This window comes from Phoenix dactylifera, chromosome 2, assembly GCF_051530095.1.
Source record: "Phoenix dactylifera cultivar Ajwa chromosome 2, Ajwa_hap1_PhDact_Kaust_v1.1, whole genome shotgun sequence".
Classification (NCBI taxonomy): domain Eukaryota; kingdom Viridiplantae; phylum Streptophyta; class Magnoliopsida; order Arecales; family Arecaceae; genus Phoenix; species Phoenix dactylifera.
Window position 1 is genome coordinate 15,391,938 of NC_143191.1, and position 16,230 is coordinate 15,408,167.

At 40.5% G+C, this 16,230-nt stretch overlaps 1 protein-coding gene across 2 annotated transcripts; it reads left to right on the forward strand.

Annotated features, from left to right (window-relative positions):
* Window positions 1–6,539: 6,539 nt before the first annotated feature.
* On the forward strand, window positions 6,540–8,388 carry LOC120107980 (uncharacterized). 2 transcript variants are annotated; one of them, XM_088715472.2, is made up of 3 exons: window positions 6,540–7,625; window positions 7,721–7,839; window positions 7,928–8,388. In XM_088715472.2, exons 1-3 carry the CDS (start codon window positions 6,618–6,620, stop codon window positions 8,214–8,216), a joined length of 1,416 nt encoding a protein of 471 aa, XP_088571598.2. In that variant the 5' UTR covers window positions 6,540–6,617; the 3' UTR covers window positions 8,217–8,388. The 2 variants fall into 2 exon arrangements, with proteins under 2 accessions (XP_088571598.2, XP_038977435.3); XM_039121507.3 differs by having other exon boundaries at window positions 6,541–7,625; window positions 7,715–7,839.
* Window positions 8,389–16,230: the final 7,842 nt, after the last annotated feature.

Here is a 16,230-nt window from a genome sequence, read left to right on the forward strand (position 1 = left end):
GCTCATTTAGGAGTTTAAATCTTCTTTCTTTATTTGTTAAACAACTTGTAAAGGTTGGTTGGTGAGCCCGGAAAACCAACGGAGTAGGTTGATTGGTGAACCCGGAAAACCAATTGTAAAGGTTCGTTGGTGAGCCCGTAAAACCAACAAAGGTTTTTGGTGAACCCGGAAAACCAAAGTGTAAAGGTTCGTTGGTGAGCCCGTAAAACCAACAAAGGTTTTTGGATTGTGAGCCCGGAAAACAATCCAACTGTAATCCGCGAGATTATAGTGAATTCCCAAGGGGTCGCTTGGGGAGTGGACGTAGGTGCTAAGGAGAGCACCGAACCACTATACTTTGTGTTGTTTGTGTTGTGATTTGCTTTAGCTTACTAACCATCCATTTGACTTGAGTAAGATAGTTTAAATTTAAAAGAAACCAATTCACCCCCCCCCCCCCCCCCTGGCTTGTCACCTTGGGCAACAATAGAGTTTGTAGGCCTTCATGCCATGGGGATATTGGAGGAAGATATATTGCCTAGCCCTTAGATCAAACTTTGACCTATTTCTTTTTAAAGTAGAAGCATAACATAGGCAACCAAAGACCCTTAAGTAAGAAGAAGATGGTCTTGAAGAGAATAAAACTTCATAAGGGGATGTATTAGACAATTTGGGAGTGGGAATCCTGGTGATAAGATATACAGCAGTAAGAATACATTCTCTCCAAAAATTCAAAGGAAGATTTGCTTGAAACCTTAATGCTCTAGCAACATTAAGGATGTGTTGATGTTTTCTCTCCACTACTCCATTTTGCTGAGGAGTATCAACACAACTAAGTTGATGTATTATCCCTTTTGATGCATAAAACTCTCTCATACCAAACTCCAATCCATTGTCTGATCTAAGTGATTTTATTTGGCAGAAAATTGGGTTTTAACTAAAGAATAAAATGCTTGAATAATTCCCTGAGCTTGAGACTTAGAATGCATTAAATAAACCCAAGTTGCCCTGCTGTAATCATCCACAATAGTAAGAAAATACTTAGAGCCATCAATTGAAGGTGTAGAGAAGGGTCCCCAAATGTCACAATGAACCAACTCAAAAATGGAATTAGAGACATGTTCAAAATTAGAAAAATTCAGTCTATGTTGTTTTGCTTGAGGACAAATGCTACAATATTTTTCTTTACCAATATGTATTTCAGGTACAAGTTTATTGAGTAAACTAAGCCTAGTAAGAAATAGATGTCCTAATCTACGATGCCACAAATCAAAACCAGGGTGATCTACAGCTGAATGTGAATGTGCAGCAGAAATGATGCAACAGAAATTAAAACAACAGAATAGGATGTTGAGTGATCAGTTGAACCTTTGTTTAATTGAAGATGATAAAGACCATCTTCAAGCTTTCCCACTCCAATCATCACCCAAGTAACCAGGTCCTATATGAAACAAGAGTTTGAAAGGAAAGTTAGGCAACAATGATGTGCATTTACAAGCTTGCTTGCTGAAATTAAGTTGAAGAAAAAACAGGGTACGCAAAGCACATTGGTTACTGTGAAAGATTCTGAAACTTTGACTGTCCCAAGATGAGTCACTGGGACTTGTTCACCATTAGGTAACTTGACGGTGGCATTAACCTTTGCTGGAGTTTTAGAAAATTGGAAAATGGAACATACCATATAATCCGTGGCTCCTATATCTATAATCCATGAAAACCATGATTGTTTTTGATTAGAGGTGCTCAAGAGACTAATGTGGTTACCTACAAATGCAGAGGTTGACGGCATTGAGAGCTATTACTTCCCATTCGTAAGTTTCCAACTTAATTTGCAGATGGCATACTTGATGGCAAACTCGTTGGCACACTTACAACAGAATTAAATGTGTAAACTTGCAGTTGTGGTTTCAGCACCGAAAGGATCATTTGGCATTGTTCCGAAGTGATTGTAAGGTTAGAAAATTCTTGCATTAAATCTGGTGCAGAGGTACCAGAGATCTGGTTGACTGTGGGAATTGCTTTTTTGCTCTTAGTAAAGTTAAAACCAGATAGAAAACTATGAAGTCGATAGCATTTATCCCTGTATGTCCTAATTTTCCATAATGGTTGCATATAGGCCTACTTTTCCTAAGAATTTGGCCTACATTGCCATGTCTTTGAATGGGTCTTGAAGGTTGATTGGGGAAAGAATGATTGAATGCAGGCTAATTGTGAAAAGACTGATTGCCATTGCTAAGAGATTTTTCAAAGGTAGACTTACTTGTAAAAGCAGTAGCTGTAGCTTCAGAATTTTGGATCATGGCAGTCACCTCTTGTTGCCGTTCCTCTTGAAGCACAAGTGCAAAAAACTTTGTTGACTGGTGGTAAAGGATCCATAAATAGGATATGTCCACGAATATTTGAATAAGAATCATCAAATCCCATCAAGAATTGGATGACTTGCTCCTCGAACTGGTATTCATTCTGTTGCCGAGGTCTGAAATTCTCCAGTTCTTCCCAAAGTCCCTTCAACCGAGTGAAATATGAAATCATGGAACCATTATTCTGAGAAATGAATGAGATGGTTTTCCTGCAACTAATAGATCCTGGGGCCATTGCTTTGGCTGAATCTTTCCTTTAGATCAATCTAAATCTGCCTAGCTGATTCCATGTAGATCACACTAGTGCTCATTTTCTTTGGGATGGAGTTTAAGATCCAAACTGAAGCCACCATATTGCATCGCCTCCAAGCAATATGATGCAGATGATTTTCTGGGGGTTGAACAATGCTACCATCAATGAAGCCTTCCTTGTTCTTGATAGTCAATGCCATTGTCATTGATCGGCTCCAAGTAGAGTAGTTTTCTTCAGTTAAGATTAATTAAATGAGTTGCAAACCTGTGTTGTCACCATGGTGTAGAAAATAAAGACTTGTTGGATCCTCCATCACATTCTGAATTGGAGTGGAAATTGAGTCACCAATGGCATTGGTAGAACTGGCAGCAACATTGGCCGAGGACATCATGATGGAAGCACTTTAAAGCTCTGATACCATGAAGAAATTCGAATGATGAAAAAGGGAATGAAGAGAACTCGGAACAGGGGAGAAGAAAATAATGAGAAAGCAGCTCCTTTTCTTATTATTGTTCATCGATGAGCTCTGCTTACATTTATATACATAAACTCCAACTGAAAGGAAGCTAACTGCTAACTAAATAACAAAAATAGTAACTAATCTAAATAATAGATTCTTTGGATAAGGTAACTGACTAAACTGGATAAGGTAATTGTCTAACTGAAATAACTGTCTAACTAAAACAAATAACTAAAACTAACAGTAACAGTTGAATTAGTAACCGCTAAATCAGATGTCTGAATATTAACAATTTCTCAATGGGAAGTTATCAAAACTAAGAAAATTAAATTTCTAAAGGGGTATAGAATCCATGCCACCGCTGGCTTGCTGTACATTCATCCATCTATTAAAATAGATTATATTGAATAAATGTATATCCCATCAATAATCTAGCTCTTAAACCATGCATGGAACACACACACACACAGATATATATCCATAGCTCTTGTGTACGCATAAAAATTATCAATAAAATATTTTGAATTATTTGCAATAACCAGTTCATCAAGTAAAATGCAATCAATACTTGTCAATTGATTCTTGATGATGGAATTTACAGAATCCCATATTCTAACAAGTCTAGTTTTAATCTTCTATCTCCTCTTTTCAAGTGATAGTTTCGATAATAAATTGTTTTCCATTTTCTTCAGCTAATTTATTCAAAAAAAAAAATTGCACACAATTTTTGGAAATTATATGAAACAACAACATTAAAAAAATTAATTACAAACCATTGCATAGAAGGAAAATAAGTCTGAAAGTACTCTATAAACAATATTTTTTGTATAGCCTTGAAGTGAAGCGCATTCATTCTCAATTAGAATTTTAAGTCCTTTACGTGACGTAACACAAGAAAGTACAACATAAAGTTCGCCATGAGAAAATACTGGTCTAGGTAAATACAATCCAACTTGCTTCAATGTTTTACCTTGACTTTATTAATCATCGTAGCATAGCAAATCCGCACCGGAAACTGCCATCTCTTGAAAACAAATGTCCATTTTGTTTCTGTCACCTGCATTATGATGCATGGGATATCTATCTTGGTGCCATTGTATCTTCTACTAATGATTTTGCTTCAATTACTTTTACAGTCAATTGAGTTATTATTACTCCACTACCATTACATAGTTCTGAACTTTGATTGATATTTCATAATAATATTATAGGAGCATCTATTTTCAATCTTAATTCATGATGTGGCATGCCATTGAATTTTAAAGAATTAAAAAATTCAATAGGATAGAGGATATCCTAATTATTAGCTGCATACATTGATGTTTTGCATATCATATTTGAATTAGATATACTTTCTCTTTAGTTGGGATCAAAGAAAGTAAATACATATTTATGTCGTCAATTATTTCACTGGTAGGTGTAGAGAATGCCCTTTCTTTTAAATATGTGGGGTCATCATAATTTACTTCAAAATTTTCGTAAATTGTAGATGCAATATGTTGAATTTGATTGTTTTCAACTTTTATAAGCAAGTCATCCAAAATTTTTATCCAAGTCGGTTCTTCTTCTTCTTTCACAGTAATGGTGGATACTTGTCCATCCTCAATATTCATAATCCATTTATTGAAATTAAGTATACCTATTCTAATTTTTTTCATTCAAATTATTATCCAACAATCATATATTCTTTCAAATAAAAAATTGCAATATTTTTCATAAATATGATCTACTTATTGATGTATCAACTATATCTTCTCTGCTTTCTTCACGGAAGAATTTGCCTGAAATCACCTCTAAGTAGTACAGTCTTGCCTCCGAATATTTTTTCTTTCTGCTCTAAATCTTCTGGTTTTAAACTATCTTTTAAAGATTTGTCCACAACTTCAAAATAATTTCTGTGATTTATAGGAGCTTTGTCCTAGACTATTAAACTTATATATATACAATCTATATCCGTTAAAAGGATAGATATGCTTCGACCTCTCTAATATTTTATTATAAATATGATCGAGAATGGTGTCTTGTGAGATGGAAATGATGTGGGCTTCGTTGCTATAAGAGCACGCAACCATCAAAAACGGACTGCTTATGTCATTGGAAGCCATGGCCTTTGAATGCTAGATAAAACCATTTGAAGAGCAAGGACATGAATTTCTCTTTCTGAAAAAGGAAGAGGTGAGTTAAATAGCGCTACTTTTTATTCCTCTTTATTATTATAAAGCAATTTTTTTATTCTTCTTTATGTGATTACAGATCTCTACTTGAGATATTCAGGAATTCATCAATGCTAGGCTAGTTTTGGGTAAGTTCTGACAAAATGTGTCCACTGTATAGGGGCGAGTACAAAGCTCAAGGCTTAATGAGTGACATCAAAAGATACATGCATCAAAGTTGGCCATATTAAATCGAATGTCCAGAGATACACAATGGTAAAAGAATGTAAAAGACCTTTGAAACACTGTAGCAAAAGCCTTTCCAGCTCAAGTGACGTGCCTTGCTTTTTGGCCAGCATGGCAGAATTCAATCCCAATAGCCGGGCCAAGCTTGAATTTCCAAGCTCAAGGAAAACTTCAGGCTAGAAATAATGAGTTTGGTGAAATCTAATTCAGCTGGGTCCAGTCCATTCCAAGGCCGAGCTTGGCTCCTAATATTGTGCATGGGCTTGGAGCCTTGGACTAAGTTGATCAAGTGGAACCATCTGTCATGTTACCTTGGGGTAGATGTGAGAAGCTGTGATTAGATAGAGCACCATAAAAACAGTGTATTGCTTTTTTTTTAAAGAAATGATTCAGTGTTTAGTCGAATGTAATTATGATTAATTCCACACGACCAATGAATGCTTCTCACGTGCATCCATCTAGAGAATTTTACTGCGCGAATTTTTACGTAAAGTGTGATATAGCTAAACTTTGAGCCACTACTGCCTATTTGGATTCCTCGTGTTAATTACTACTCCAAGTTTGCAACATATAATATTGAGCTACGTGAAAAGAAATCAATGGGAAAGTTACAATTCTACCATCAATGAAAAAGAATATTCTTGCTAAAACCAAGTAAACCCGAAGAACATAGGCTTGCTTGCACATATTGTAAAGTCCAGCTGTGTTACAAATGAATGATGAAATCGACGGCCCTGATGAATGTTCCTTCATCGACTTAAGATCCCAAAAATCTATCTCCATGCTTATCAGATCGCATATCATACTCCCACGTTACTTCCATGTCCCTGGAAACTTCCAAGCTTTCGACACGCGGCAGACGCACGGTGTCACCTTTTGCATGCAGGACCGAGTACGTGTCTCCCCTCGCCACCTCTCAACTTCATGCTATAACGCGGCCGACTCCCCGACAAAATCACACTCCTTCGTTTCCTCACACGTGTCTCCACCTCGCACACGCGTATGAAGCCTCACATCTCCACGTAGCCCTCCACATTGTCTCCTTCGTCCCCATCTCTTTTAAATATTCCATATATAGCTCTCAGCCTTCCACTGTTTTGCATAGAAGGTTTTGAACATAAAAACCGAGAGAGAGAGAGAGAGAGAGAGAGAGAGATTAGCTGGCCATGGCGTCGACGCAGGAGACCCGGGAGGAGCGGGCGGAGACCGAGGCGAAGAAGGCCTCGGACGAGCTCGCCCAAATCCGCAGTGAGAGTGAGGGCGAGCAGCATGACAAGGAGCATCAAGCGAGTGGGGGCGAGGAGAAGCGGAGGGGAGTCTTGGGGAGCATCCAGGAAGGCACTAAGTCCCTTCTGAGAACTGTCAAGGATGTCACCACCGGCAAAGCTCACGACGCTTCCGAGAAGGCCGGGGAGACCAAGGACGCGGCGGCCGAGAAGGCGAAGGAGACCAAGGACGCGTCGGCCGAGAAGGCGAAGGAGACCAAGGACGCCGCCATGCAAAAGATGGGGGAGTACAAGGACACTACCGCAGAGAAGGCGAAGGAGTACAAAGACTGGGCGGCTGAGAAGGCGAGGGAAGGAAAGGACACAACCATGCAGAAGGCCGGAGAATATAAAGACGTAGCCATGGAGAAGGCCGGAGTACATAAAGACACTGCGGCCGAGAAGGCGACGGAGGCCAAGGACACTAGCAAGCAGAAGGCCGGGGAGTATACAGACTCCGCGGTCGAGAAGGCGAGGGAGATGAAGGATGCTAGTATGCAGAAGACAGGGGAGGCCAAAGAATCACTAAGTGAGAAGGCAAGCAAGGCGGCCGACAAGGCGAGGGAGGCGAAGGATGCAGGCATGGAGAAGACAGAAGAGTACAAAGAGTCGGGCAGTGAGAAGGCGAGAGAGGCAGCCGAGAAGGCGAGGGAAGCGAAGGAAGCTAGCATGCAGAAGACGGAAGAGTACAAAGGATTAGCAAGTGAGAAGGCAAGTGAGGCAGCCGAGAAGGCGAGGGAGGCTAAGGACGTTGCTGCTGAGAGAACAGAGGGGAAGGAGTCTACTAAGGGGAAGTTGGGGGAGTACAAGGAATCAGCAGCTGACGCGGCACGAAAAGCCATGGAATACTTGACTGGAAAGGAGGCGGAGGCTAGGCAGAAGGCCGCTGAGACAGGAGAATCCACAAAGGTTCAATCTAATCCCTTTTACTTTCCCTTCCAATAGCTTACTCCCCCCTTCATTAGAACGTTAGCTAAATGTTTGATATTGTTTGGTAGGAGAAGTTGGGTGAGACAAAAGAGTCGGCGAGGCAGAAGCTGGAAGAGGCTACGGAGAGAGCAAAGGAAAAGAAGGAAGAGGAGCAAAGAAAGGCTGAGGAACGCCAAGATGAGGAGGCCGAGAAGTAAGTTGCCATCCTCCTCCAAATCTTATGTATGCTTTCTCTAAAGACCTGGCACTTGAATTCAAATTTGTTTTTGTTTGTTTGGTAGGGGAAAATCTGCCACGGGGAATATATTTAGCTCGATTGGGAGCGTAACGGAGGCAATCAAGGAGAAGCTGACGATGCCGAAGGAGGAGGAGGAGAAGAAGAGAGAGGAGCATGGTGGAGAGAAGGTGGCGGAGCACAAGGAGGAGGAGCATGGAGGTCCTGGTGGAGGAAGAGAGCAGGATGTGGTGATGCGAGCGAAGGATGCTGACCAGATGACGGGTCAGACGTTCAACGATGTGGGGCCCTTGGGAGGGGAAGGGACTGGTCGTGCTGATCGCCAAGGGATGTGATCAGATTCTCGTTGGGCTCGCGTCATGGTTTATAAATATGGGCGTCTTCCGTATTTTATTTTATTTGTTTTTTTTTTTGTGCTTTTTCTTGTACTTTGTGGTGCTTTTTCTTGTACTTTGTGGTGAATCAGTTTAGTAAGTCTAAGGATGTCGTATGTCGACCTTTGTTGGATGGATGGTTATAGCGTTGTGGAAAGATCTTGTGATTTTTATGAAATTAGCTTCTTTTTTTTTTTCTTTTTCTTCTTTTTTTTGGGTTAAAAGCGGCATTTATATATTTTTCACATGAGTACAGCCTAGGATGATAGAAATATAGGAATATATTGAAGTTATTGATATTTTTAATATTTTAAATATGATTTTGAAAATATTATAAAGAATAAAATGAGTTATTCATTTTTTACTTTTTATCAAAGAGAAAAGGATTAAGTTTTAGGAAAAATAATTACTAAAATATTAAATATCACAATATATTTTAAATTAGGAAATTTTATAATGCGGATAAACTTGTAATAACTATGGTAAATCTTAGCTTTAACAAAGTAGATTATTATCATGGTAGCTAGCTAATTGAGGGGTTCTTGGTTTGATTCCCCATATAAGTGATATATAAAATGATTTTTAGGTGTTTTTTTTATCTCGATAATATTTGACCCTCACGAAATCAGATATAATCCTCTACACTTATCATGCATTTTCAGAAAATGCAAGGGATATAACTGTTGGAACATGTGGCCACAACCCTCTCTTTGCTCGTTACTAAAATATGGAGAAAAATACAAAAACAAAGTGAAAGGCAAAAGGAGTAAACTTACATTTGCACGGATTTGATTGCGACACTAACATGCCTTTTCATCATTCAAAATTCAGTGGCTCCGCCATGGCTACTCACCCTCCAATCATCATCGAGGACCACCACGTGGCCCTCCAAACTACATGAAATCTCTTCCAAAACATGCCCCCATGATATTTCCCTTTGGCATATGAATTCAATATAACCGAGGAAAGAGTAATGACATCCATTGCTATGGTTGCCCCCTACCCTTATAATGGAGGCGATTGGTATAATAAAATAATATATTATCCCCCATGTACTACTATTAAGAGATAACCGATTGTCTCTAAAGGTTTGCATTGATGTACCAAGTTTGAAAATCGATATGGTACTGACCAAAGTAATGACTTCTTGTCTGATCTAGTATGATTCTGCACTTATTGGTAGGATTTCCTCCTTGCTTCGATTTGTGGATCCATAGGACTCTAAGATAATCTTCTGCCTCATCTTCTTGGTAAGCCAAAATCTGATAGCCAGGCTTCTCAATGACTCTAACATTTCTATATTGATGGGTCGATTTGCCCTCTCTAAGGGTACTGTTGCCATCCAAAACCCAAGCAAAGGATTAAAGGGCTTCGGTATGATCTATGCTTCAATTGTTTACGATGCACCCACTGTCCTACAAACTAAAGAAAAGAAAGGCTTATCAAATTGGCTCCAGTCGTGCTCTTCAATGATTGATTCAGAGAGGGCTTCAGAGGAATAGCAATCGGACAAGCAAGAATGTTAGAGAAATTTTTTTTTGAAAAGAGTTCGAGACCTCCTTTTCCTCCTTTGAGTGTCGGGCCTTGTTTTATAGATGAAGAGTCCCTTCGATGGATTTAGGGTCTAGAGTCCTTGATTTACTGAAAAGAGATCTAGGCTTTCCATATCTAGACCGGCTTAAAAGTTTAAATTTAAATAAAATTAAACCTCTTGGTTTCACGTTTCACCTTCTAATTGGTTGACATATTTTAGCCACATCATCTCTGCCCCTACTTCCGAGGCTAAGCAGATCATCTAATTTATTGTGATTAAATGAGCATGTGTGAAGGAAGTAGTTGGGTTACGCGCATCGGCTCATCTAGACTCGAGGTTGCATCTGCTTGCAAATGGGCTCTGGTTGATAAGTTATCTAACTTGATAAGTTATTCTAATAAGCTATCTGGAGACTTGAAGGGTCACTCGACCTATGTGGGCTCTTTTTTGCCGAACCAAAAAATGACATACATTGCACCGTGTGGCCTATAAACTGATCAGACATGACTTCCTAGGTCAATCTGCATCATCAAAGCGGCTATACAAGCGAATGGGCTCCCAATGCCTATCCCACTTTGCAGTTTGTCTTCTCTCTTTTGCTTCTTCACTTTTGAGGTTCTCACATTTGCCTCTTGCTCCTTTGCTTCTCCTCTTTTGCCCAGCAACAGTAGGTATTCCCTTAATCTTTGCCTCTTCCTTTTATGACCTCTGAAGTTTGCAACACCTCATCTCTAGCTCGATCAGACCTTCCCGCTAGGCAATTCTCTTTGAGCAAGGCCGCCGAGCAGCCCACAGGCCCTAGTATTGAGTACCTTAGGTGTGGAGGATCTTAAGGTTTTTCCAAATGTTTATTTCATTCCTTCTGGCTGTTTCCTTAGGTTACCCCAAGCTAATGAGAGGACCGATAATTTTTTGCTTGAATACATCTACTTATATGAAGAATGCTTTTGAGCAGGCCTCAAGTTTACCTTTTATCCCTTTGTATGTACTTTTCTAAGTTATTATGGCTTAGTTCCTGCTCAGCCGGTCCCCAATACTTGGAGGACCATTATAGGTTTTCTAGTGCACCCTTCTGCACAGCATACAACCTTCTCTTAGGCTCTTTAGAGCTCTGTTTATCATTGAAGAGTAGCACTCCAAGTGCGGATGGTGGTATGTCTCGACTCAAAAAGGGTTGTAGCTCATCAAAGGCCGACAATTTATAGCTGGAAAGGATATTTCTTCTTCATGTCAGCTAACCAGTCATGGTGATTCAGCATGATTTAGGGGATGCCTAAGAAAGGCGTAAATCGATTTTCCAGACTAGATGATAAAGATCAAAAAGCGTTGGAGTTAGGTCGAGCAGAAGTCCCTTTGGTGCAGAAAATTTTGGCCGAACAAACCTTGGTCAATGCTAGCTTGAGCTGTGCGCTATGTGAGGGTAATTCCTAATCGTTGCTTAGTTCTTCACCCTACTTATTTTATGTTGAGCAAGCTACTAATAGTTCTTTTCTATGTAGAGATGGGGATTGACAAGTCTTTGCTCAAGGAAGCCAACAAACATGCGACCAATGAGAGTAGTAGGAGTGCTCCTCCCATGAGGAAGAAGTCGATAGTGTGGCTTCCTTGCAAAGTCTGCGTGGCGACTCCTCAGCCAATCCACCCAGTGGAGGCTCCTCGGGCCAAAAGTCCTAAAATTGAGGCGGTGTCAGGTATGCCTACTCTACTTGCTCCTACTCCTGCTTTCTCTTAACCTCAGACTCAGAGGCTGATATTTTTAATCTTAGATGGTCCGTCGGGACCACAAATGTGGTCGTCCGCAATAGCCACATCTCACAAGAGTTAGCTTGGGGGCTTGTCTTGTTTAGCAATTGGAACGAAGTAATGGGCTATTCCTTCGAGACACTATTCATCATGTTCTTCAAAGAGGCCATTAAGGTAATCTTCTTCAAACTTGTGGGCTATGAATGAGGTCTTTTAGTATTGACTCATTTTTGCTCTTCATGGAACATCAACTTTTGGGTGGCCGCCCATTACCGCCACTTTGCATTGGTCCAAGATCTAAATGATATGATGATTAAGAGGGACCAACTGAAGAAGAAGGTTGACAAGCTAGAGGCTGAGCTGAAAGAAGGGCCGACAAGGTTGGTATGCTTTGGGCTGAGCTAGATGCAACCAAGCGGGAGGTCGCTGAGACCAAGCAGAAGGAAGCTTGGGCCATTGAGTACAAGGCATTCAGCATTCTAGTTGGACATGGCATTGCAAGGATTCGAAGTCTGTGAGGAGGGCTTCAACTACTGCAAAGCCTAAGTGGAGCAGCTCTTCCTCGACATTGATTTGCATAACCTTGACCCGTATCTAGGGGTAAAGGACATAAGTCGAGGACTAGCGACATTGGATAGCGTCACCAATATGAGCATATCGGTGATTACCAGCTCCTATGATTCGAATACACATCAATTCTCGAGCTCCGCTGTTATCCGCTACATTCAAAAGGGTCTGAGGTTGAATCAACTTTTTTCCCACTTTCTGAGTTACACGAACTCCGACCTCTTTCGGTTATGTGATGTGCGAAATCGGCTTGAGTTGTCAAACAGTAGGGCTCAAAAGAATCCATGTGATTGGTCCACGTCCGTGTTCTCAGTCTCACTTGCTCTATCTGCTCGTCTTGACTGATTGGACCCTAATTTCTTGTCTCTTGTGCCCAAAAGCGATGCGAGAGCGTATTCTCTTATCTAAGCTTCCTTCCTTCGCTTCCCGAAATCCAAGCAAGGATCAAAGAAGTTCGAGACAAGACCGTTTTTTTTTCGTTGGTTCCAAACCAGTTTTGGTCTAGGCATAAATGGAGTCTTGAGCTTCCCTATCGTTCCGGAGCTAGCTGCAGCAAGGTACACATTGGTCCAGTCCCAGTCCGACGTTTGATGATTGCCTTTTGCTTATCACATGCTAATCGTTTTTCTTTTACTATTCAATACCTTTTTTTCTCTATTCCTTACTTGTGGTATCTTCATTCATTCAGTCATTCCTTCGTTTATCTCTTTTTCTCTTTTGCCTTTGAATTCAAAAGTACCTGCGTAGGACCAAGAAACCCCCGGCAAGAGTAGGCCAAAGAAGCAAAGGAGAGCAGTAATTCCTTGGCCATCCTCCAGCTACTTCCCAGCAAAGAAAGGGTAACTTGGTCTGACAAGATGCCCTCGTCTAGACCTGGGCCTTTTCCTTATCGTGGACCTTGGCCCTCTCCTTAGGTCTGACCACGATTGCTTTTCTGGTCATTTCTTCTAGAATTTTAGTTTTTTCTTAGGTTTTAGCATAGTTGACCTTCAGATCGTTTTGTACTCTCTCTTTTTTTCTTTTTCTTGGCCTTAAAGGCCATTTATTTGATGTACAACTTTGAATGCACCTATAAATCAAAGTTAGTATTAATGAAAAATTAAACTTTTTTGGTCGGTGCTTACTGCTGCCGTGTCTAACATTTGAGTGTTCAAGAGCATTTTTCCTATCTTTTTTGTCATGCACCATGGACACAACATTCTTTTTGACTCAAGAACCCGAGTTTTCCTCATTGGCTCTGCGGAGGAACACAATGCTTTGGCATCAAAGCAACCTTAGGAATTCAAGAACTAGGCAGCCCTCAAAGTTTCACCTCGGAAGGCATTAACATGCTATTTAGAATTCAAGGGACCTAGGCATGGTTAGGTTCTTCTCATGCTTTGCTGATTTTCTATCCGGATGTTGTCCGAACAGGACCACTTATCGTTTCAAGCCTAGCCGTAGCTAGGATTTTACGTCGACAGACGTTAGGGACCCGACCATGGTCAGGATTTCACCTCAATTGATCCAAGGGACCTAGGCATGCTAGGTTTTTCTCCCACTCAGCTAATTTTATGTCTGGATCTTGTCCAAACAGGACTACTTACGTTCCGAGCCTAGCCATAGCTAGGATTTTACCCTGGCTGATGTTGGGGATCCAGCCATGGCTAGAATTTTACCTCAGTTGATCCGAGGGACCTTGGCATGGTTAGGTTTTTCTCCTACTTGGTTGTGCCTTTGAAATGGAGAAATTGAAGCGAGAGTTTTTCAGCTGCTTGGTGAGCATGGCCATGGCCATGTCTTGATTCAAATCCCGTGCTTCCAAGGCTTCAATGTTAAAATAATTGAGGTAATTCTGAAGTAATTCGTCAGGCCTTTGCTTGATTGCTATCAAACTAGCCAAAGTCATTCTGCACTTCTTACCGCTTACAAAGTGAGCAACAAATTGATGCTTGAGCTAGTCAAATGTACCAATGGATCTAGGTTGTAGCCCAAAATACCACATCTGCACAGCTTTCCTCAGTGTAGCAGGGAAATCCCAGTACATTATAGCATCTGAAGCACCATGCAACAACATAAGGGTCTTGAAACTTTCTAGATGATCTAAAGAACTTGAAGAGCCATCATATTGCTCGAACTATGGCATATTGAACTTCAGTGGTGACGACTCTATCATGATTTCCTTCATGAAGGGTTGTTTGGTGGTGACCCCTAGGTTGTCGAGAGATCCAGCCATGTTTCTCTTCAAATTCTACATTACCATGCCTTTCTTTTGATCCATTTCTTTGATCCGTTGATCAAGATGGTCCCTCTAGGCAGGATCATGGGGAATTCGGCCAAACAAGGATTCTTTAGGGCTTGAAGTGGACTTCAAGTGGTTTTCTACTTGATTTTTTGGACGATTTCTTCCTAGGCTGCGTGGTCAAGCTCGATCATTATTTTATGCAGGTTGGTTAGATTGAGCTGTTTATCGATGGTCGTCCACCAGTAGCATGTTTTGCACAATCATGGTCAAGGTTTACACTTACTGAACAAGCAGATTGAATTACTTAGTCATCACTCCTTCCACCGATTGTGCAGCGTTAGTGGCATGTTGAGGCATAAGATCTCGAGGTTGCAAAGGCTCCGCCTGCCTGCTATTGACAATTTGATTATTTCTTCTAGACTTCATCTCCTCTAGTTCTTGCCTTCTCATTTTCCACAAATGGCACCAATCTATTGCTATCCAAAATCCAATTAAAGCATCAGAGGGCTCTGTACAATTTATACTCCAATAGTTCACAATATGTTTGTTGTCTTGCACACCAAAGAAAAGAAAGGCTTGCCATATTGGCTCCTGCCGAGCCCTCTGATACTTAAGTCAGTGAGGGTTTTGGAGGAATAGTAGAAGGACAAGCAAGAACGCTAGAGGAAAAATAATTGAAAAGAGTTTGATACGTCCTTTGAGTGTTGGGCCTTCATTTATAGATGAAGAGTCCTTCTTCCGATGAATTTTGGGCTCTAGAGTTCTTGATTCACTAGGAAGAGATCCGAGCTTTCCTTATGCAGACTAGTTCAAATGTTCAAATTAAAATAAAATTAAACCTCTCTGTGCCATATGTCACCTCCTAATTGGTTAACATATTTTAGCCACATCAAGTACGATCAGCCAGGTTCACTAAGTATGTGTTAGAGCATGTTGCGGCATATTATATTGGTTCTTGATGATAGAAACAAGTCTTTCAACTTATTCTATCATCAAATCCAAAGTCTTGTATCGTTCCACAAGTGGTCTTAGCACAGTAGACATTTGATATGTAAATGCTTCCACTAAACTGTGTTGGCTCTCATCCATGTAGGATTTGAATAGCGTGACCATATCTTAATAAGAATCAGCTAGTAGAAAGGTAATCTCCCCCTATAAACTATTACCTTCAAGGCCAGGCTCTGAGGAGAAGAGCCGATATGGTCCTTGATAATGTCGACTCCTTTCAGAGTTGGAGGAATTACTTTCGATAGCCATGCCTAGAAACTCTAAGACTCCTAGCCATGGTCTGATGGACTCCTTGATAGTCCTGATGTCTGAGTATCAATTCTCTTTTTTAGCGGTATGACAACAGCTACCCAATTGTCCCACTAGGCATGCTAGAAAAGAATGTATTACCCATGAAATCCTCTGTTGGGGGTAGGAAGGACAACATGTGTGAGTGTGTAGGCATGAGACCATCATTGGTAGCCTGAAAGAAGATAGGATGAAGGGTTGGTAATGCAAGTCCTGGTGTCTTGACCTTTAAGGATTTTTACTATCATGATACCATCTTTCTAAAAGAGAGGAAGGTAGGATGTAGCCGGGGCTATGATTCTACGCTGTAGCTATAAATAAACTAGAGTAGAAATGGGTAACAAAAGCAAAAAAAATTAAAGATAAATAAAATTGTAAATTAATTGTAAAGATAAGGATAAAGCTAAGTATTTGATTCGCAAAAAAAGATTTTTTTTAGGTTACACCCATTATTTATGCATAGAATTACAGACAATTTGGTATCTATACGTGTTGACTGTTGGTACAAGCCCACACCGGGACTCCACTTTTTCTGACAGTTTCAACTACCAAAACTATTGTTTTTTCACTCGTCATGTCTCGTTAAATATTAGATCCTATACCGTCTCTCG